Raw genomic sequence first — 23,124 nt, forward strand, 5'->3', positions numbered from 1 at the left:
TTAACAGAGCCTATTATTCTACCATGAACAAGTTAAGATGGGTCTGGATCGTTATATTTTTTGCACAAAATCATTCTAGATAATGAGATTATAGTCTGGTCAGTTCTGCCTTTCAAAATGAAAAGGCCTCATGTCACTTTGAATCCAAACAGCTGCTGACCACGACCCCCAACTCAACGTTTACACTCACACATGAAAATGGTTCCAAACAGATGCCCAGTTATTCAACAATACATCTTGAAAAGCAGAAGTAGAGCCTCCTGCACAACCTACGAGAATGCAGCAAGTGGTTTCTGGATGGTAAGTCAACAACAAAACACTTGTCTTTTCCAGCAGCCATTGTACTATGGATATCTTTTATAAGTCTGTTGTTGAGAGCGCCGTCTCTTCTGCTGTCATCTGTTGGGGCAGCAGCATCAGAACAGGGATCTAAAAAGGCTCAAGAGCATGATGAAGAAGGCCGGTTCTGTTCAGGGAACAACTACAGAACGACTGGAGGTGAAAGTGTAGAGATGATTTTACATAAAAATCAAGAAAACTATATACAATCCTGAGCATTATCTTCCTGAGACTGTCTTAGAGAAACACTGTTTTTAGTCAGAGGCTTCGTCAAGTTAGCTGTAATACAGACAGCTACAGGAGATCTTTTCTGCCCACAACCATCAGTATCTACAATAACTCAACATTTTTTTAATTAATACAAGTTAAAACATTTAATTTTCTTTTGAGATGAATAAAGTACTTTTAAATTGAACTAAACTGAATACTGCGCTAAAACCAAATGACCAAATGTCCTGGAGCTCAGCTTGGGTTGCTAGGTAACGGGCGGAACTCTGCTGGGGTTGTTAGGTAATGGCTAGGGTTGCTAGGTAATGGCCTGGGGTTGGCTGGGGTTGCTAGGTAACGGCAGTGCCTGCTGATTTGTGACGTTATATTCTTGAGGTTTTTAAAGCAGACAAGAAAATCATTAACTTATTGCCAACAAACGGCGGGGTGTTTTTTTAAGAGTTTGAGTTGTTTTTTTAGAAGCAGTAGAAACCCTGAGGGAAGTATACAAACATGCTGAATTGTGCAAAACAGGCCCTTTTTTTAACAATGTCAGAGCAACTGCATCTGATTGAAGAAGGCAGATGGAAATCTTATGAGATAATATTTTAGTATATTTATTACAAAGTTGGTTTCAACACAAACTGGGACGTCTTCCTCACTTTAACCAATAATATAAACTGGAAAAAAATCCCCAGTTGTACAACAATCCTCTAGATCTTACAAAGTGAAGTGATGTATTCCTGAGTATCTCATCCATGTTCACATGCATTAAAGGTGCTTCTTTTCCTTCTGTATTCAAGTTTCTAAATAGAAAAGTAACATATAAACAGGAAGATGCAGTAAAAAAAACATCACAGAGTTCTCAGTAAAACGTCCAGGATAAAGTAGAAAAGCTGGATTCATTCATTGGTTTCTTGGTGGACTAATCTCCTCGCCCACCAACCAGTCTGTGGAAGATGGACGTATCGTTCTGACAGAGAGCAGCGGGCGTGTCGAACTCTACCACCTTCCCAGCATGCATCACCAGCACACGGTCACAGTCCATGATGGTGTTGATCCTGACGAAACAAACAGTGACACAATGGTAACGATTGTTCACTGACAATGCTGCGACTCAGTGCAATCTGATGGGGTTCCTTTGGTCAGTGGTGACAAGTTTTAAGGTCTGGGGGCCAAAAGTGGCAAAATTGAGCCACAGGCAGGCCACAAAATTCATTCAATTAAAGATGCAAAATTTATTTTATTGGTTTGTTTCTTTTACCTGCTCAACAATAAACATTTTTTGTGAAATTTTTACATCATTAAAAGTTTAAAGCATGAACCTTTAATGATAAAGGGTCATCGTTAAAGGTGAGCCTTTAATGACATAAAAAAAGGAAATCTGGGGCTAAGTTTTGACAGAAAACAAGAATTTAATAAGCTTTATTAAAAGAAAAACAGACATTTCCTTTTTTTTTGCATTCGGTCGTTTTTACTATTCTTGACACGTGATCAGGGGCCAAACAAAATAATTTCAAGGGTCACAAATGGCCCTCGGGCCACACTTTGAACACCCCTACATGAGATAGTATTTGTTCTATAAATTTGAATGATGAACCCAACTTGATACATTGTCTAATAAATAACTAGAATAAATCAGAATATGTTTAATTGATTGGATTTATCAGAGTTATAAAAGTTTGGGGTTTTTCATTAAAGTTTAGTTTTATTTTGGCTTTTTGTTTGTTTAATTCAGTTAGTTTTTATGAGTTATAGTAATGGCTTTAGTTTTTTCATAGTTTTATACGGATTGTGTATACATAAGGTAATGAATACTCAACAGAAGATGCCATTTAAAAAAAAAATTATTAAATTATTGTTGAACAACCAACCAACTCTAGTAATAAATAGATTCATAAACACAAAAATTAAGGATAATATATATATATAATTTCTGTATTAGTTTTATAAACACCCAATATAGTTCCGGTTAGTTATGGTTTTTCCTCATTAATTACAGTTTTTATTTCAACTAACAAAAATATTTTCTCAATTTCAGTTTTTGCTATTTGGTTAGTTTATTTAACTGTAATAACTTTGGTATTTCTGTGTCTAAGTTTGATGTTTGGTGTTCATGGCTCAACATAAATAAATTGAAATGAATTTCAGGTGTTGTCTTAAAACAAACACTTGTTTCTATCAAAATTTAGTCCCAGATTTAATTTTAAATTTTAACGTTTATTAAAATTTCACAGTACATTTTAACTTTTAAAGCTCAGTTTTTCCTGCGGGTGAAAACTTTCTATCAGATTACTCTTACATTTAGAAAAGATGATTTGTACTGAAATTAAACTGACTGAAACTGAATGAGAGTCCTGTTTGGTTTTGGTAAAACATTGAATAAGCAGAAAACATGACACACTAAACAGTCTGTACAGAGAAACAATAAAAACTTTAATCAAGTTAAGAATGGAGTTATGGCGACCTCTGGTGGACAGATCCAACAGCGAGATGTGGTTCTGCTGAGAAGCAGAAATTAAACTATACTTTAATCCTTTCTGTAGGGATTAAATTGTCTTAATCTGATACCAAACTGGGGGAGAGAAAATGAAAGGACAGAGCATCTAACCTGTGGGCGATAGTGAGCACCGTTTTGTCCTGAAACTTCTCTCTGATCGTCTGCTGCAGCAGTTTGTCTGTCTTCTGGTCCACGCTGGCTGTGGCTTCATCGATACAAAGAACCTCCATGAAGAGAAGAATCAGCATTTTACCCTCAAATATTCACATCTGAAGGTCAGATTATTTATCACCAGGGTTTGCAGCGGAGCAGGAACCACTAGAAACTTGCTAATGATTGTGTGAAAACAGAAAAAACTCAAACATTTACAGCCGTAAAAAAAAAAACTATCAGAATACAACATGAAGCAGGAAATTAGGAATATATGAATCCATTATTATTATTTTATTTTAAATCAAATGTACTTAAATTCTGGGACCTTGTAAAATTCAAAACTGTACAATTCATGCTTAAAGTAAGAAATGATCGATTTCCACACTATATTTTATACAAAAAATGTTTTAGTTTAAGAGGAGAAGGAAATTTTTAAAAACAATTCATTAAAACCACCAAAACCAGTTTTGTATATCAGTGTGGGGGTAGATTTATGGAACGGATTAAATTATGATTTCAAACAAAGTACAAATATGAACTGTTCAAAATGGAGCTTATTTCAATACCAAAAAACAAAACAAAAAAACGCACCAAGTCTTATGACATAGTTTTGGTCTAGACTGTAGTGCAAATATTTTAAGACAAAACAGACTTACAAGTAACTTTTCTGCAAGAAATAGCAGCTTGTTTTAAGTCCATAATCCCTTAATACTGAATAAAAAAAGATTATGAAACTTACAACATGGGAAAAATGTCTTGTTAAAAGTAAAATAATCTGTCAATGGGACTAGAACTTTTTCATTAAAATTAAGGAATTATTGACCTAAAATCCTCTCATATTTCTTGCAGAAAAGTTACTTATAAGTTAGTTTTGTCTTAAGATATTTGGAATAGAAACCAGAACAAAAATACTTGGTAATATTTAGTGAATTTTGGAAATATGTTGTAAGGGATGTCCAGAAATGCTGCTGTTGATATTAAAAAGTATAAATTATTGTACATTTCAGGATGAGAATGTGAGGTCAAAGGGTCGTTCAACGTGGGAATAATTTAAGAGTTTATCTGGCCTGTGGAGATTTAAATGTTTGCAGGTTGATGATTTTAGAGCAGCTTGAAATCATAAGATCTTGTATTTTCTTGCTGCTCTTTTTTGAACAAATGATTATTTGATTTATTTATTTTATATTTTTGCTTTTACTTTTTGTCTGTATTCTCTTTGTGTTAGTAACTGGTGTTTGGTTGCAGTTGGATGATAAATGTGAGACTCACCTTGGCCTGAGTTAGCAGCGCTCTGGCTAGACACAGCAGCTGCCTCTGTCCTGCAGAGAAGAACTTTCCCCGCTCTCCGACCTCGGCGTCCAGGCCACCTGATACCCACAGACCCGAACCGGTGTTTACGTCTCAACCAGTCCATCATGGGGCAGAGTGAACTTCCTGCCAGTAACGCTCACCCATCCTGCTGACGGCGGCGCTCAGGTGGCACTGGTCCAACACGTCCAGCAGCTGCTGGTCCTCGTGTCTCTCACACGGGTCCAGGTTGTCCCGGACGGTTCCGCTGAACAGGAAGGGATCCTGGGGGATGATGGCCAACCTAGATCTGCAAAACCAGAACGGAGCCAGACAGAACGATCAGCTTCTATCACACGCAGATCTACACAGACACTGAGGAAAAACATTCATCTGATTGGACCTGCTGACCAGTTTTCATCTAATCTGGAACAAACTGACAGAAAACTGCAAAAATGTTGAAACACTGAGTTCCTTTAAACCAAAGCTAGAAAACTAAAATCACAATAAGATTAAAAAAAAAACTAAAGAAAATAATAAATATGATTTTAATAAAAGGCTAAAAACCCATTTGTTTTAAAGAATAAAAGATATAATTAAATTTAAAAAAAAATACAAAAAATGATTTAAAAAAAATAAAAAAAAGCTTAAAAATCCCTCGCCGTTTCAAAAACATTAAATAAATAAAAAAGGTTATGGACAGTATGAATAAAAATACAAATATGCAATAGATACATAAAATAAATAATTAAAATAAAAAGGCTCAAAACTCATTTGTTTTAATGAACACAAAATATATATAAGTTAATAAAATAAAGTAAAATAACACAAACAGGCTATAACAGGTATTTTTTTTAAGTATAATTTAAAAAGTAAGGTAAAAAATAATTTATTTTAAAGAATAAAAAAATCAAAAATAATTCATTTATTTTAGAAATGAATAAAATAAAAACAAAAAAAGATGGCTAAAATCCTAACTTTCCATCATTTCCTGTTACACCACTGCATTTTTTGGTGTTATTTATGTTTCAATCATGTCAGGCACTTTGAATTATTGCCTTGTTGATAAAATAAGCTACACTAAAAAAGGCCTCATCTCGTTAATACAGTCATGGAAACATAAACGTTTGAGAGTCACCGCAAAACGTTCCTCGGTCGTCCCAGGTACTTCAGGCGGCGGCTCCAGTCCTACCTCAGCTGGGCGACGCCCACAGCGCTGACGTCCAGCTGGTCCAGGAGAATCTTCCCCCGGTTGAGCTCCACCATGCGAAACAGGGCCAGAAACATGGTGGACTTTCCAGAACCTGTGCGTCCCACGATGCCGATCTTCTCCCCGGGTCGCACCGCCAGGCTGACTCCATCCAGGGCGTTGGGAAGACCTTCCCTGTAGGCCAGAACCACGTCGCAGAACTCCAGGCGGCCATGTTGGGGCCAGGCGGCAGGCAGCTGCAGTCACAACCATAAAGAGGACAAGAAGAGGATTTACTCTTTAGTTTTCAGGTCAGAGGTTAAACTGAAACTCCTCCTTTAGTTATTAGCTTGTGGTCCTTCACTGCAAAAACAGAAAATCTCACCAAGTATTTTAGTCTATTTGCTTTTAGTGTAAATATCTCAGCACACTTGAAATAAGGCAAAACTGACTTACAAATATATTAGCAAGTCAGAGGAGCTTGTTTTATATCGATTAAAAACAGATAATTTCAATCATAAGAAGACATTTTATCAGGTTATTAGTGAAATAATCTCATCAATTTGATCAATATTAATATGTATTTTCCAGGCTCATGGTGCCATTTAGTAACTTGATCAAGTAACTATGTTACCTTCAGTTGTTATGAAAATGATATTAAACATGACTTAAGAGTCTTGACTTTTAAAACTGATAGGAAACAATTCATGTCAGTTTCTCCTGCTCTTTCTGAAACTCTGCCTTCAGGAAGTCATCACCACGTCACTCCCGTTTTAACCCTTTAGCAGCGTTTCACTCAGAAGTAGCTCATATGATGAGCAGCTCCACCAGGTGTTTGCTAATTGCTGCTGGCTAGTCTGAAGGAGCTGAGTGGGGGAGTCGCAGAAGCTTTTTTTTTTTAACTTTGCCTATTTAAGGAATTATTTACTTAGAATAAGATCCTAAATCTTGCTAAAAAGTTACTTATAACCAGTGTTGAGTAGTAACTAGTTATATTTACTTGAGTAACATTTTGGGGAAAAAGAAAAAGTACTTTTAGGAGTATTTTACTACACTATGCTTTTTATTTTTACTTGAGTAATTTTATTATGCAGTATTTTTATTCTTACTTGAGTGAAATTTCAGGATTCTCTACCCACTGAATGAAAACAAACATGTTTTAACCAAATATTCACCAGACTCCGACACAAACCTGGAGATTTTGTTAAAATTTCATAAGTTTTATTTTTGAAAGAAACTGATTTGGAAAAATGTCCTTTGGCCTGATTTTGTTATTGTGTAAATCTATAAATTATGTTAATTTCAATCTTTAAAATATAAAAATTTCTTCTTAACTTTATCCACCTGACTATATAATTTTTAAACATTAAGTGATTGATAATTTGATCAGTTTCTCAGTACTTGAGTAAACTTTTTACTAAACACTATTTTTACTCTTATTTGAGTAATTTCTTGGATGGCTACTTTTTACTTGAGTAAAAATATGTTGAAGTAGAGCTACTCTTTCTGCCCACCTCAGTTTGTAAATACGTTTTGTCTTGTTTACTAAATACTAAGATATTTGCACCAGAAATACTTGGTTAATTTTGTGTTTTTGCAGTGAAGTGTAGCTCCTACCTGGGCGTCGAGTTGCTGTGGTTCAGTTGGTAATTCAGTGGCGTATTCCTCCGTTCTCTCCACACTCACCAGCTGCATTTCCGTCTGTGTGAAGCTGAATATGAGGCCAGACAGCAGCTGAGTGATGGACAGCGCGTAAGACAGGGACAAACCCAGCAGACCTGAGCAGAGCAACAGCAGCCGGTCAGTCTGAGCAGCAGAAACCATCTAATCCACTGGAGTCCGATCTGTCCCACCTGGATCAACAACGCTGTACTGGTGCTGGATGACCGCTATCGCTCCGAGGCCCGTCACCACGGCAACGCCGATCAGCTGCAAGCGGATGTCCAGCCACTGCATGGCGGCGTTGCTGACAAACAGGCAGCGCTGGTTCTGCTCCAGACGTCTGGAGTTCTCCTCCCTGAACCTGACACAGGGGAAACCAGTCCAGATTGTTCTTCCTTATTTAAAACAGAGTCACACATGTGATTATGGCTGAAAAATTATATAAACATAAGCCGATATCGATAGTTATTGATTAGGATTTTTTTTGTTTCAAATATCTGAAATATTGTCAAACTGGTGGCGTGAGATTTCCTCTTTTATTCACAGTTTTCACTCCGCTACGTTTTTTTATTTTTAAGCAGTTAAAAGGCAGAGAAGAAAAAACCTTAAACTGTTACTGCGCTAGTTACTCGACAGGTTGTTGCTAGGTAACCACATATTACTCGACAGGTTGTTGCTAGGTAACCACATATTACTCGACAGGTTGTTGCAAGGTAACCACATATTACTCGACAGGTTGTTGCAAGGTAACCACATATTACTCGACAGGTTGTTGCTAGGTAACCACATATTACTCGACAGGTTGTTGCTAGGTAACTACATATTACTCGACAGGTTGTTGCAAGGTAACCACATATTACTCGACAGGTTGTTGCTAGGTAACCACATATTACTCGACAGGTTGTTGCTAGGTAACCACATATTACTCGACAGGTTGTTGCTAGGTAACCACATATTACTCGACAGGTTGTTGCTAGGTAACTACATATTACTCGACAGGTTGTTGCAAGGTAACCACATATTACTCGACAGGTTGTTGCTAGGTAACCACATATTACTCGACAGGTTGTTGCTAGGTAACCAAAGAATGCGTGAGTTAGTTGATTCCACCAACCTCGCTTAGCTAGCTGTAAGAAGTTTAGCGGCTAAAGCTTTTCATCTCCCTACATCTCCCAGAATGCGGTTCTGGATCAGAGTTCAGTGACATATTCCATCAGATGTATTATCTATTGATATTGATCATGTGTCCATCGCTACATATGTTGTTGCTGAATCATTGACCAGTCCTAAGACTATAATTAAATAATTTGTCTAGTTCCTAGTGCAAATATCTCTTAGTACACTTGAAATAAGATATGACTAACTTTTCTGCAAGAAATTGGAGTTTGTCTTAAGTCAATAATTTCTTAATATTGATGAAAAAGTTCTGGTTCCACTGGCAGATTGTTTCACTTATAACATGAGAAACGTTACTCTACTTCCCGGCCTCCTACCTGGCAGCGCTGCAACTCGCCCTGATGGTTCCCAGCCCAGTAATCGTCTCAGAGAAATGCGAGTAGATGGGCGACAGGGTCAGGCTGCAGAGGCGCTTCAGCTCCCGGGATGTGTGTCTGTAGAAGTTCTGGGTCCGGTAGTAGAGCAGAGCCAGGGGCAGCAGCGGCACCAGCACCCAAGGCAGGCCATAGCTGATCACCACCAGCATGCCCAGCAGGCCGAAGACGTTGGCCAGCAGGATGTTCAGGATGAACGGCAGGCTGTCGTCCACGCTGTACAAGTCTGAGGAAAAGCGGTTGAGAATGCGACCCAACGGGGTGACGTCGAAGAACGTCACTGTGGCCTGGAGAAGAACACAAAACAGAGGTTTCCTTTACTCTGTTTAATGGCAGGAATGCACCGATTGAGGTTTTCTTTGGTCAATCTCTGATTACCGATATTGTAAAAGTCTGACCTGCCAATTTTTGGCTAATACCCTTTTTTTTGTCTGAAATGTGGCTTAATATAAGAAGAAAGTTGCTGAGTTGGCATCAATGTTGTGACTATTGTTAACTATGAACGTGCAGATATGACCCGGTGGTCCGGTCTGTCTGTCAAATTTATTTATGCCAAAATCCAAATAAACAAACATTCTTAGATGTACGTCAACTATGTTCTTACTGTATGAAAATAATCACATAACTGTTTCTTCCTTGTTATAGGATTAGTAAACCTGCATTTTATCCACAATAAAAGCCTGTCCCAAATTTGGTAAATTTGAGATTTATGTCAAAATTTTGATAAAAAGTACAAATTATACAATCATACATCTTTGAAAAGCAGAAGTGGAGCCTCCTGCACACCCAACAAGAATGGAGCAAGAGTGGTTTCTGGACAACAAAACAGTTGTTTTTTTCCAGAAACCATTGTAGAGCACATACAGCAGTAAACCCAGCTGAGCAAACATTCTGGCACTTAGCTTGGGTTGCTAGGCAACAGGCTGGGCTAGGCTGGGGTTGCTCGGTAACGGGATTTTCTAGACGGCTTATTTTTCAAACACCAAAAAACATTATCTTATTGCCCAAAAAAAACAGGTGTGTTTTTTTAAATGCTTGAGCTGTTTTTAGAAGCAGCAGAGATCCGAGTGGAAATATGAAAACGTACAAAATTTGAATTTTTCATAATACACCCCCCTTTAAGAAATTCTTTAGAAATTAAAGCTCATCATCTATGGAGAGCTTACTTAACTTGTTATGCTATTGTCATTATATTAGTTGAAAACAGATCTCAAAATAACGATATCATTTATCGCAATGACTTCTGGGATAATTTATCATCTAGCAAAATTTGTTATTGTGAAAGGCCTGTTAACCCTTTCTTCACCACTTCACAATTATACATGAACACACGAACTGGGTTGAGCCCTCATGTAAAATCCCAATAAATCACACTGAAATTTGTAGCTAAGGGCTTCATGTTAAGAAGTATGAATATATTTTCAAAGCACTTTTATAAACTCATGTTTTCTACTTAGCAGTCATCCCATAATAACCGCTAACCGTTAGCCGCTGCTGCCAAACGCTGCAGCGTACCTGGAGGACCTGGTCCAAAAGCCGGTTGTGGATGGCATGAGCAGCACAGATGACTCCGTAGGCGAAGAGGAAGGCCCGAAGCGCCGTGAACACGGTGTTGGAGGCGGCTATGGAGCCGTAGATCGTCAGGTAGAAGCTAACGTCGCTGGTGGCGTTGCTGGAAACAACAACCTCCACAGAGGGCAAAGGGCTTCTGGATGGAAATATATTCACTCAGTGAATTCACATTTTTTTTAGTTAAATAATATTCATACCGAGTACCTAGTCTTATTTAAATGATTTTTTCTGTTTGAATAACTTACATCAAGCCTCCAGGTGAGAAAAGAAGGATGTGAAGAGGAACCGGACCGACTGAAGACGAATCGTTCGCAGAACTGGAACCGTTGTGTTTCAGTGAGGAGATCCAGTGGGAAAGCCACCAATCAGAAACGTTCTTCGAGGCTTAAAACATAAATGTACAGAGTACAGAATTAAAGCAGATATGATCATAATTTGCACAGATTATATTTCTGCTACACTCCCCATTAAGATTTTAATTTCCCGATTGTGTCGACTGTATTTTCTGTTGCTTGAATTGATTTATTAATTTATTTATCTGTATTTAAGTTTGGTGGGATTTGGAATGACTTTCAGTGTTGCAGATGTTTTTGTCTTGGAAGACAAAAATGTGATGTTTCTGCAACAGGATTGCAGAAACAAAAATTTATAATTTTTGAAAAATAACTTGATTCTAAACCGAAAATATTTTATTCAGAAATATCAGCCACAGCTATACAACTTTATTTTTTACACATTGCTGACAATTTAAGATCGTTTTACCTTCATTTCTAAATTTTTTTATAATTTGTCTGCTGTAGTTTAGTCTTGAGATCGTTTCTCATCGATGCTGATTGGCAGACTGTCCCAGACCCACTGTTGTTTTTGTTTCTTATATAATCACACATAACGTTTGCTTTCAGTCCGACTGCGTTCAGATTTGACTGCTATATTTTGTCCTGACTATGTTCTAGTAAATAAACCTCTAGAGTCAGAGCAGCGAGTCTTTTCTGGTCTTCCAGACCTTGCATGAGCAGCAGAGACATCAAGATGGCGGCGGCCAGGATTCCACCCACAGCAAACCAGTAGGTCCTGTACACTCCCCACGCCAGTCCTCCCACTCGCTTCTGCTCCGCGCCCAGCAGATCAGGATCGTCGTCCACACAGAGGTCAGGGAGAGGAGCCAGCTCATCCTCACTCTGCTGCTCATCTGGTTTCAATCAGGAAAATTAAACAGAAATCAGACTCTCATAATGCAGCATCAGATTAAAGTAGCTACAGCTGATTAACCACACAGTTTCAGCTAAAGTGAAATTTTTATGCATTTCATTTTGTATCAGAGACGATTTCTAATCGGAGATTTATTCTGCAGAAATCGTACCTCTCTGATCTGCTCTGGGATCCTTTCTCCCCAGTTTTGGCTCAGACTGAATCAGAGGGAGAATCTCCGCTGGCGTTCCTGGAAAGCAAAAAGTAACTGCAGAATAAAACAATAAATTCTTCCTACAATAAATAAAGTTATTTTTATAGATATTTTTATATTTAATGGTGCAGAAAAGGATTTTTTGTTTCTGTTAAAGCAACTCAAGTCTGTTTTTCTTTAATTGTGCTTCTAAATCACAAATAGCCCTGATTGGTATTGATGCATAAAACACTTGGTAGTAAAGAACAACTTTTTAAAATTATTTCTATGCGTTTGACATCATTGGAAAGCTGAGGCACTTTCAGAATCTGTAACTCAATATACTCAAGAAGACGTGTTCCTGGCCAAACAGCACCACTCTTCTTCTCATTAGGATGAACAAAGAAAACAACAAGTGAGCTAAGAAGCTAATATTTTCATCATATATTCAGTTGTGTTATCGCGGGGGCAATGTCAGGGTGATCCGTGACTGTTAAATGGGATAACTGGTCCTCAGCCTGCAAAAGTTTGAGAAACACTGCTGCAGTGTGTTTCTACATCTGTAGTCTTCAGTAAACAGAGTTCGGTCGCTACCTGTTTTGATTATGGTACCGTTGTCCATGAGGACGACCATGTCGGCTCTGTCCACAAACTCGATGCGGTGGGTGCAGAGGATTCTGGTCTTCCCTCTGAGGAGCTCCAGGATGCATTTCTTCATCAGGTGTTCAGCCACGTCTGTGTCGACCGCTGCCAGCGGATCATCCAGCAGGTAGATCTCTTTGTCCTGGTGAGGAGGCCAGAAGAAAAGATGGAGGCTCACATGATTACAGCATGTGAGCCTCCATGTCGGGAGAGAGTAGGAGCTTCTTAAAGAGACAGAAGCCCAATTTCAAACCGGCAAATTCTTCTGTTCCAATAAAACCAGGTTTAATAAACATTCTGACTATTTTAATTGTTCTATCATATCTGCTAAGCCTCCCTTCGTTCCCCACACATATAAATAGCCCCAGGCTGGATTAGCTTCCAGCTACAGTTGTGCAGATGCTATAGCTTCAGCTTTTATCAAAGACCTTTGAGTCTCTTTGTTGGTTGTTTCATGGAGTTTCTAACACCTGGACATGCAGGTGAAACTTGATCTGATCTGTTTACTGAATGCAAAAACACTAAACCAAGTCATTTCAGTGAGTCTAAAACTTTACCTTGAATATAAAGTGGTTTCCGAGTAAAATATTATTATAATGGAGTAGAGGTCTGACCATATAAGCAGCTCTGGCCAGGGCCAGCCTGGCCTTCTGTCCTCCACTCAGAGTCACTCCGTTTTCTCCCACTTCTGTTTTATCGCCGTTTGGTAAAACCTGCAGCAACACAAACGAAACCCAGTCAATTCGCCACAAAACACAAACTTATTTCAACCTGAGCTTCACCTTTTCATCACACCACAAAAGGACAAAACCTTACCAAGAGTTTTTGGTCTAGTTTCTAAAGCAAGTATATTATTACACTTCAAATAAGACAAAACTAACTTAGAAGTGACTTTTCACCAAGATATAGAATTTTATTTTAAGTAAATAATTCTTTAATATTGATGAAAAAATACTAGTTTCACTGGCAGATTATTTGATTTATTATTAGATATTTTCCCATATTATAGGTGAAATTATCTACCAGTGGAACTGGTACATTTTCATCAGTATAAATGAATGATTAACTTAAAACAAGCTCCGATATCTTGCTGAAAAGTTACTTGCATGTTAGTTTAATGTTATTTCAGGTGGACTAAAATATTTTCACAACAAACTGGACTAAAAATATTTGGTAACATCTTGTGTTTTTGCAATTTACTTCCTATTTCCAAATCCTGCTCATAAAAAAACATTTTATATTCATATCATATATAGATTTATCTGCCTTCATACACTGTCATTATGACTAAGCTATATGTGACATATTTCTACTTTATGGACTCAGTGGGGTTTGAGAATCTATAGAAAAGCTTTTTAACTGTGATTTAGTTTTTTTTTATCTTTATACAATTTATATATTGTGTCTGAAATAAATAAAATAATGATGATGAATATTTGGGCTTTTAAATTTAATTACAGGGAGATTATTATAAAATATACTCAAAATTATGTCCCTGAATACTTAATATTCCCTCATCAAACAATAAGATGCTCCACTGTAAAAAAAGAAAAAGAAAAGAAAAACAACATACAGTACGGTAAAATACAGGCAACCATAGCTGTCGGTATTTTACCTTAAACTAAAGACGTTTTTTACAGTGTACTTTAAATAATTGGATGTTTGAATCAATGCGCAGGCAGTACAAAACATAAAATCTGAGACGGCTTCATTCTGTATGCCAAACAAATTAAAGAAGAGGCAAAATGTCAAACACAACTTGGAAACAAATAACAGGATGAATAAGAAAATGCACTGAAATTACAGTTATTTTAAATAGTTATGAGTAAATCGTACACTGAGGTCGTCAGAGAGCGCGCAGGCCTCGATCACAGCTTGGTAGAGAGCAGCGCTGTAGTCCTTTCCAAACAGGATGTTGTCTCGTACTGAGGCGTGTTGGATCCACGGTTCCTGAGCGGCTAAACCAAAACCAGCCTCTCTGTTCGCCACATAGAGAACGCCGCTCATTCTGCAGAGCAAAGGACAAATAAAGACACTCAAACAGAGCTGTGAATTTAATTCTGCAGATAAAAACGGTTTCGGTACCTGCTGAGTTCTCCGGTGATGGCTGCCAGTAAGGAACTTTTCCCACAGCCGACTTTCCCCACAACCACCACCAGAGAGCCCTGAGGAAAACACACGATGCTGCTCACATGGACACCAGAAAGACGAACAGACCTGACAAAAACACAAAACCTTACAAAGCATTTCTGGTTCAGTTTCTGGTGCAAATGTTAAAGTACACTTGAAATAAGACAAAACTAATTTACAAGTAACTTTTCAGCTTGTTTAGAGTCAATAATTCCTTAATATTGATGAAAAAGTTTTAGTTCCACTGGAAGATTATTTCACTTATATACTTATTATTTCACTTAGTTCCAAGTTTTTCATGTGGAACTAAAACTTGCCTCCAAATCCGAGGCCATGGTCTTGAGCCGGAAAAGGGTAGAGTGCCTTCTCCGGGTCAGAAGGCACTCTGACCCGGAGAGTGCCTTCTTAAACTCCTCCACTGCCTCAAGTGGAGGAGTTTAAGTATCTGGGGATCTTGTTCACGAATGAGGGAAGAAGGGAGCGGGAGATCAACAGGCGGATTGGGGCAGCGTCTGCCGTGAAGCGGGCGCTGTACCGGTCCGTCGTGGTGAAGAGAGAGCTGAGTCAAAAAGCAAAGCTCTCGATTTACCGGTCGATCTACGTTCCCACCCTCATCTATGGTCATGAGCTTTGGGTCATGACCAAAAGAACGAGATCACAGATACAAGCGGCCGAAATGGGTTTCCTCCGCAGGGGAAACCCATTTCCTCACCCTATCGCTAAGGGAGATAGGACTGTCCCTTAGCGATAGGGTGAGGAGCTCGGCCATCCCGGAGGGACTCAGAGTAGAGCTGCTGCTCCTCCAAGTTGAAAGGAGCCAGTTGAGGTGGCTCGGGCATCTGGTCAGGATGCCTCCTGGACGCCTCCCTGGTGAGGAGTTCTGGGCACGTCCCACCGGGAGGAGGCCCCGAGGAAGACCCAGGACACGCTGGAGGGACTATGTCTCTCGGCTGGCTTGGGAATGCCTTGGGGTTCCTTTGGAGGAGCTGGAAGAAGTGGCTGGGGAGAGGGAAGTCTGGGCCTCCCTTTTGAAGCTGCTGCCCCCGCGGGCGGGCGGGCGGGAGGGCGGGCGGACGGACGGACGGACGGACGGACGGACGGACGGACGGACGGACGGATGGATGGATGGAAAAGTGGTCAGAATGTAAAACCTTGGAGATGCGAATCTGATCGCATCTCCAATCAGATTCGCATCTGATTGGATTCGCATCTCCATCGAACCGGTGCATCTTTGGTTCGATGCACCGGTTCTGCATTAATGTCGAAGAGCAAAAAGCCAAGAAGGAATGAAGACAATCATCAGCACGAAGCAACAACTCTACCTTAGTTACATGTAGATTCAAGTTTTGCAGCAGCAGACTTCCTGTCCCAGCTTCACTTCCTGTTTCTCCCACTTCACCGCCATCGGGCCGCCGCCAGGAAAACGTGGCCCGGCTCAGCAGGACGGACGTCTGGCCGGTGTCTTCAGAAGACACTGAGGACAAATCACTCATGTTTCAGTAAAAAACAGATTAGGGACAAGGTCTGTCACAATAAGCAATAAATCAATTAACTATATGATCAATTAAAATGAGCTCAATCATTTATCATGTTTCTCTCTTCACCAAAATAGAAAAATTATGAATAACTGATATTTATTGTAACAATAAATCAAAATTCTTATCATAATAAGAAATTTATCATGATAAACGATACAATAAATACCGACTCCTACTTCACACTGGAACTAGAAAAACACTTTAAATGGTGTATTTTTTTTTCACTGTTTGTTCAATAAATATCAATAAAATTAAAAACACGATTAAATATGTAGTTACGATTTGCAGTTTAAAGATATAAATCACATTTCTTTGTGAGCTTGACTTATGTAATCCTACCCATTTCTCAATGTAATGAAGTATTTCACTATAAGACTCTTTAATGAAAATAAATTTTTATTTAAAAGCATGTTAAGGTTTTCATTTGCCTGTTTAATGCACTGCACTAAAAAAACAACAAATTAAACAAAGTGATTACAAACTGATTCATAGCAGGACAAGAAAAATTACTGATCCATAATAATAATAATAATAAATTCAGATTTCATCGTCTGAATGAAAATGATGGTGCTCATTTCAATGATTAATTGCGACATGTTTGTGTTTTAGATAAAAAAGCAGAATCCCACCCCAGGTGTAGTAGGCCTCCAGGTCCTGGTTGGTCAGTTTGAAGAAGCGCTGGATTCGCTCCAGCGACACTTTGGCCTCCAGGATGCCGTTCAGCACCCAGGGGAAAGCATTGAGAGGCATGATCAGCATTCCCACCAGTGCCACGGTGGTGAACACCTGCAGGGGGAAGAAAACCTCAGCTCACCCTGCAAAACCTTCTGAATGCTCCATTTTCAGACTTTATGGACCTCCAGCACGTTATTGTTTACATCCGCACAACGCAGGAGGGCAAAAAGACGATTCTTTTACATGCCATGATAACCGCGCTAACTTAGAAGAACAATCCCGTTAACTAAATGAGACCTGGAGATGTAGGAATTATTCGTTCAGAAACCATTTTTTTCCTCGGTCTGTGTTGGATACACTGCAAACTGCTCATTTTCCTGACACCAAAAACCATTAACTTATTGCCAAAAAACAGCTTTTTGTTTTTAAAGGTGACCTTGAACAAGTTAGGATAGGTCTACATAAAATATGTTCATTACATTTTGACATTGAGATTTTAGTTTGATCAGTTCTGCCTACTTTGAACACCTGTTTTAGGGTCTCTTATCACTTCAAATCCAAATAAGCTGCTGCTGGCCACGCCACCCAGCTCAATGTTTACACTCACACGTAAAAAATGGCTGCAAACATATGCGCAATTGTACAACCGTACAACTTTGAAAAGCAGAAGTGGAGCTTCATGCACAGCCAACATGAATCCGGCAAGTGGTTTCTGGAAAGTAAGTCAGCAAAAAAACAAAAAAAAACACCTGTCTTTTCCAGCAGCCATTGTACAGCCCATACAGTGGTGAAACCAGCTGACCAAATGTGTTGGAGCTCAGCCGGGGTTGCTAGGTGACTGCGCAGTGTGGCTCAACAATCAGGATGCTTTTGAAATGTCTAATTTTCTATTGCCTAAAAATGTCTGGGTGTTGTTTGTAAGTGCCTGGGCTGTTTTTAGAAACCCAAACAAAAAAACATTCAAAATGTAAATATTGCGTAAAAGGTCCCCTTTAAATAAAGGTTTATTTCCATTTGTTCTACTTAAAGAACACGGTTTGTCTTTGAGTTTTACGTTTTCAATTTATGTATGTAAGATATTATCATTGCATCTCAGTGTGAGATTCCTGGTTGAATAAAATCCAGAAGTCATAAACGTCAACTTATAATAACATTCGAGTCAACCAGTAGAGTAAAAAGAGTTTCTACCTTGGCGGCTGTTAGCTGGTGACCAAGCAGCACGTATGTGACAAAGGTGAGGACACAGATGACGACGGGCAGAGCGGCCCAGGTGTACACACACATGGCGTCCAGGTACTTGAGGTTCTTGAGGTGCGCCAGCTCTTGTTCCCGATACTTGGCCACCTTCTGGGTGAAATGAGGCTCCCAGTTGTAGAACTTAATGACACGGATGCCAAAGAGGATCTCTGTCATTAACTTTGGAAGAAACAAAAAGCCTTTTAGGTTCTGAAATGGAGGGTTAGCAAACCTTTCACTCAGTAAAAATCAAGAACTTTCATGGTTACGTTTTCAAGTTTTTAACCTTTGGAGATAAAAATAAATACAAATGAACTAAAAAACAAAAAAGTATCAATTCACGATTGTATAATGTTACTTATTTTTTGTGGTAGTTTTTTACATTCTAGAGTAGAAAATTATAGAAAACATTCTACAGTTTTCTACAGTTGTTTTTGTTTTAACCTTCTACATCTGTCTGGACTGAGAACAAAACACTAATTAATGTGACAGACTTAGATATGATGAGAGTTTGGTAATAACTAGTTACATTTACCTGAGCAACTTTTTTATTAAAAAAATACTTTTAGGAGTATTTTTACTATGCTGTACTTTTTACTTGTACTTGAGTAATTTTATTATGAAATATTTCTGCTCTTACTTGAGTAAAATTTCTGGATTAAATGAAAAACAATCATGTTTTAATCAAAAATTCACCAGACACAGACACACCTGCAGTTTTTGTGAAAGTTTTTCATTGAAAGAAACTGATGAGGAAAAATGTTCTTTTACCTAATTTTGTTATTTTTTGTGACTTACATGAATTATTATCATTTTCATCCTTAAAATACCAAAATTTCCACTTAACTTTATTTTTTAGTCCGTCTGATGATGTAAATTTTAAATATTAATTGATTGATAATTTGATCAGTTATTCAAACTTTTTACCAAATACTTTTTTACAACTTGACTAATTTCTTGGACTGCTACGTTTTACTGTTATCTGAGTAAAAATATGCTGAAGTCGTGCTACTCTTGGGTGAGTTGATATGTCTCTTGATATGATATGACAAGCCGGTATGAGAATAACAATCTCACAGTAATTTCTAAGAGTGTTGCCCAAAACAAAAAGATGAATATCTCACCTTGACGCGGTTGTCTTTGTATTTAAGCATCTGCTTGTTGTTGCTAAGGATACGGGAGGCGAGGAACTTGTTGAACGGCACCAGCACCAGCGCCACACCGAGTCCCCCGAGGAAAGCTATGCCAACCTGGAGGTACAGCAGGTAGAGGGTGACAGAAAAGCAGAAGGGCAGGCTCCAGAGCTCGTGGAAGCTGTTGAAGAAGTTGACGACGCGGTCGGTGTCGGTGCTCATCAGGTTGACCACTTCTCCCAGCGTGAATCCGGCCAGGCTGCAGCCGCTCACCTGCAGGGCTTTCCCATAGACGGCCGACACAAGCGAGGCGCGCGCCGACAGAGAAACTTTGGAGACCTGAAAGGTGTAGATGTTCCGGAGAACAGAACCTGCAAGGGTTGCAGCAAAGAGGCCCAACACACAAGCAACGCCTTGACTGGAAGGAGCCTCCTTTTCTTCAATGAAGTTCACCAGACTGCTGAGTAAGAGAGGCCCTGCAAACGTCGATACGTTCACCGTCACCTTCAGCACACCCAGGAGGTAGTAGCGCAACCCAAACGCCTTGTGCAACACTCTCAGCAACCCAACATCCCCTTCAAGCTCCAACAGCTCTTCCTTAGAGTCCGAACCCGTCACCGGTTGGGGCCACTGGTCCTGTTGGTCGCTTCTTTTTGCCCCTTTTCGGCACTTTTCCCAACACTGGTGGAAGTATCGCCAAACAACTCTGGTGCGCAGCTTCCAGGGAAGGTGATACACATGCTGCGGTCTTTCCAAATCTCCCTGCCGACCTCGCTTGAGCAACGGATCCAACCAGAGGTAGAAGAGCCGAGACAGGCAGTCGCTTCCGTCCTCAGCGACTATGTCAGCTGTGTCTGGCTCTGGAAGGAGTGGGGAGCCATCCACAGCGTTTATATTCAGGGCGTAATCAGCCTCACAGACGCAAGGAAAAGCAAAGGCGAGAAGGTAAACTAGTAAAAGAAACGCCCTGACTGAGGTGAGGACCAACCTAGTCAGTTTAATTGGTTCTGTAAAATATTCCTGGCTATTGCAGTAGATCATCAAGGTGATGATAATGTTGGGCACCAACAGGAGAGTGATAGCAAGCAGCAGCAGCGGTCCTCTGGTTCTCCTGAAACTAGACCTGAGTAACACCGCGATGGCGCTACAGTGAACCAGCCAGGCCAGGAGGGCCGAGCCGTCAGCCAAGACATCCAGGTACATGTCCGCCTGCTGGAGGACGCCCACCAAGATGGCGTCTGCAGTGAAGAGCAGCGCGGCTAGCAGCGCCGAGACCAGTCGGAGCGTCCAGCCGCACGGAGCCGACCTCTGGAGGAGGTCACTTCTGAAAAACAGACAAAAAAGTGAAATATTCATATTTATTTTTTACTTTATTAATTTATTTCATTAATTTTGATTATTTTAAGAGTCCATTATTCTGAATGTGTAAATATGGTCTTATTTTAGTAATATCATAGATGTGAAGTTTGTCAGAAATAGTTTATTTATTCGTCAAATTTATTTTGTTTGGTTGAAAACGTACTCTCTCTCTCTCTCTCTCTCTCTCTCTCTCTCTCTCTCTCTCGACATTTGCTGCTATGGAAGTTCCGTTGCTCTTGGCAGTTGGTGGTTGCCATAGCAACCGGTAACTGACAGCTCTTCCCCCTTCTTCTGTTGCCGTCGGTAACTGCGGTATGCATCAGGTTCAGGTCTGTTTGTTTTACATGCATTATATTTTAACACATACTTGAGACTAATTTATTTATATACAGGGTTTCCTGTGTAATTTTGACATGTTTTGTATGTTTTTAATTGCTATTATAGTTAATGTTGTTCATTTTAGCTGTGCTTAATTTTACTATTAAATGCTGTTTACTGCTCATTGGGAGCTATTACTCTGTAGTTTGTTTAGGGATATCTAATGTATTTTATTTAATGTATGGGGAAGAAACTGCTAACCACCAACTTGATTTCCTCTGTTAGAATAAATATGGTGAACCTGAGGTCTGTTGTGAAGTCAACCTACTGGACCTGAGACGAATAAAGAAGAGGAACAGATGCACCGATCCACTTGTTTCACTTCTAATACAGATACCGATATATGAAGTTCGGCATCGGCCAATACAAAAAACAGTGCCGAATTGACTTAAAATGTTCCTTTTTTTAAAACACAGACATAAATATACTAAATTACACACTTATCTGGACCTCAGGAATATAGTTATTTGAGTAATAGTTTTTTTGTTTAATTTGTTAAACTTGCATTTTTATTGAACTTTATCATAAAATAACTTTACACTAGCTTGTTACACTCAAACAATGTGTTAAAACTACATTTTAAATATTCAGGGATGTGTATATAAGGTAGTTAAAACTGGGGATCAGACCTACCTGGCCATGCTAAGGTAGCAGGCGCTGAAAACCGCCATCCCAGCGTGAGGCAAGGCTCCAAGGACGAGTTGGTTGAAGCAGGGACTGAGGTTCCCGTCCTGCCACAGAGGAAAAGGGTCGTCCTCCGGCGTGTGGCACAGGCCTGACAGCAGCTCAGAGAGCCAGGAGTCCCTCATCCTGTCCTGCTCTCAGACCGACGCCGTTTCAAAACACATCTGTAGAAAGAGAACGTGTGTCAGAACAGAGTTCTTTATCGGTTCTTACAGGTGGAGGTCACTAATTTACAAAATCATTCAAAGTAAAAATCAGTATGCAAAACCTAAATTTATAGGATTATTTGCAGGCTAAAACTCCAACTTAGTCTGTGTGGTGTGCTGAAACAGCCTACTCAATTATATGCAACTTTTTCCTTTTTTAATTGTTTTCTTTTTTAAATAATATTATTATTATTTCTGTGTGTGGGGCTTTGATTCAATTTAATTAAATTCAAAATAGTGCAGTGGAGACCAATCCCAGCCATACAACAGTGAAGACTACCACAAGTTTTTTAAGGACTTTTTGTATCATCACGTTCTCACTATCGAAATAAAAACACATAATATTGTGATAAACTCTTACATTAAGTAGCCATAAAGAACAATGTGTTAATTTAGCACACTGACACGAACCATACTGTTTAAAACAGACGTGTTACAATTATGTCAACAAAGGGAGCTACCTGGATTGCTCAGCTAGGTGAATTATCAAACTTTTTCACTTATTTATCAAGTTAGCTGGATGCAAATTAAATAACCACTGAACTAGAGATAAATAAATCTAACACCAGCGTCATAAAATCAGCTCAGAAGTCTTTTCATACAACCGGTGTTATAGTTCTACCTGTAGTGGTGGTAAATGGTGACTTCATCCGGGTAGCATCGGCAATCTGGGTTTCCGCCTTATAAATCCTCTGAGTTGGAGGACTTTTTGCTGGTGGACACTATGGACATTAGATGTCCTCTACGTCCATGGCAACCACCATAGATCAAGACACAATAGACATGGCAACCACGGTAACTGTCAATAAAGGACCAGGACAGATGTAGGCTAGCAGGAAGAGACATTTAGCTGCCCTCCTGATTGCCTGTTTTGTTTATGTAGCAAAGCAGGGTCTATTTGTCGGTTCAAAAATATTTTATGAATCCCAAAAGGGAAATTACATGTTGTTTTAACTCATCTCATATTAATTAAAAATGTTCAAAGAGTTGATGCAGATGCTAATGGCTGGGTTCGGAAACCTCCGACTTAAGATACTGATTTCCAGATCTTCCACAGAAGTCCCCAGAACAGAGCATTCGTTTTTTCTTTTAAATCAGGTTTAGGCTTTTTATCTGGTTACTTTTTACTTGTTTTGTTTATAATTAAAATGATTCAGTATTATTACAAAAATTTCCAATTATTATTAAATAATTTTAATTATTAAATAAAAATAATGACTATATGTAATCATTTCAAAAAGTATTTAAAAAAAACTAAGTATTTTTTAAACAAAAATATATTTTAATATTTTTATATTTATAT

At 39.1% G+C, this 23,124-nt stretch overlaps 1 protein-coding gene across 1 annotated transcript; it reads right to left on the reverse strand.

Annotated features, from left to right (window-relative positions):
- Positions 1–1,139: 1,139 nt before the first annotated feature.
- abcc10 (ATP binding cassette subfamily C member 10) lies at positions 1,140–22,653 on the reverse strand. Its single transcript, XM_015007690.2, has 22 exons — positions 22,444–22,653; positions 21,565–21,779; positions 19,186–20,518; positions 18,014–18,241; positions 16,780–16,936; positions 15,935–16,086; positions 14,568–14,647; positions 14,319–14,490; positions 13,097–13,195; positions 12,435–12,624; positions 11,820–11,897; positions 11,463–11,648; positions 10,705–10,843; positions 10,403–10,595; positions 8,831–9,174; positions 7,529–7,698; positions 7,293–7,453; positions 5,679–5,932; positions 4,651–4,796; positions 4,469–4,566; positions 3,158–3,270; positions 1,140–1,607 (listed from the first exon to the last, which is right to left on the reverse strand). The coding sequence occupies exons 2-22, from the start codon at positions 21,738–21,740 to the stop codon at positions 1,472–1,474; spliced, it is 4,605 nt and encodes a 1,534-aa protein (XP_014863176.2). The 5' UTR covers positions 21,741–21,779; positions 22,444–22,653; the 3' UTR covers positions 1,140–1,471.
- Between the last annotated feature and the right edge of the window lie 471 nt (positions 22,654–23,124).

The sequence above is a fragment of the Poecilia mexicana genome, unplaced genomic scaffold (assembly GCF_051168715.1).
Source record: "Poecilia mexicana isolate PSO_F unplaced genomic scaffold, ASM5116871v1 scaffold_1, whole genome shotgun sequence".
Taxonomy (NCBI): domain Eukaryota; kingdom Metazoa; phylum Chordata; class Actinopteri; order Cyprinodontiformes; family Poeciliidae; genus Poecilia; species Poecilia mexicana.

Bases quoted from the DNA above. Each gene is read 5' to 3' on its own strand.
- abcc10 (XM_015007690.2), bottom strand. From the start codon at position 21,740: ATGAGGGACTCCTGGCTCTCTGAGCTGCTGTCAGGCCTGTGCCACACG. The intron at 14,648-15,934 runs GTAGAGTTGTTG...TGTTTTCCTCAG, and splicing joins TGAATCTACATGTAACTAAG to GGCTCTCTGGTGGTGGTTGT. The intron at 1,608-3,157 runs GTTAGATGCTCT...TTGTTTCGTCAG, and splicing joins GTGCTCACTATCGCCCACAG to GATCAACACCATCATGGACT.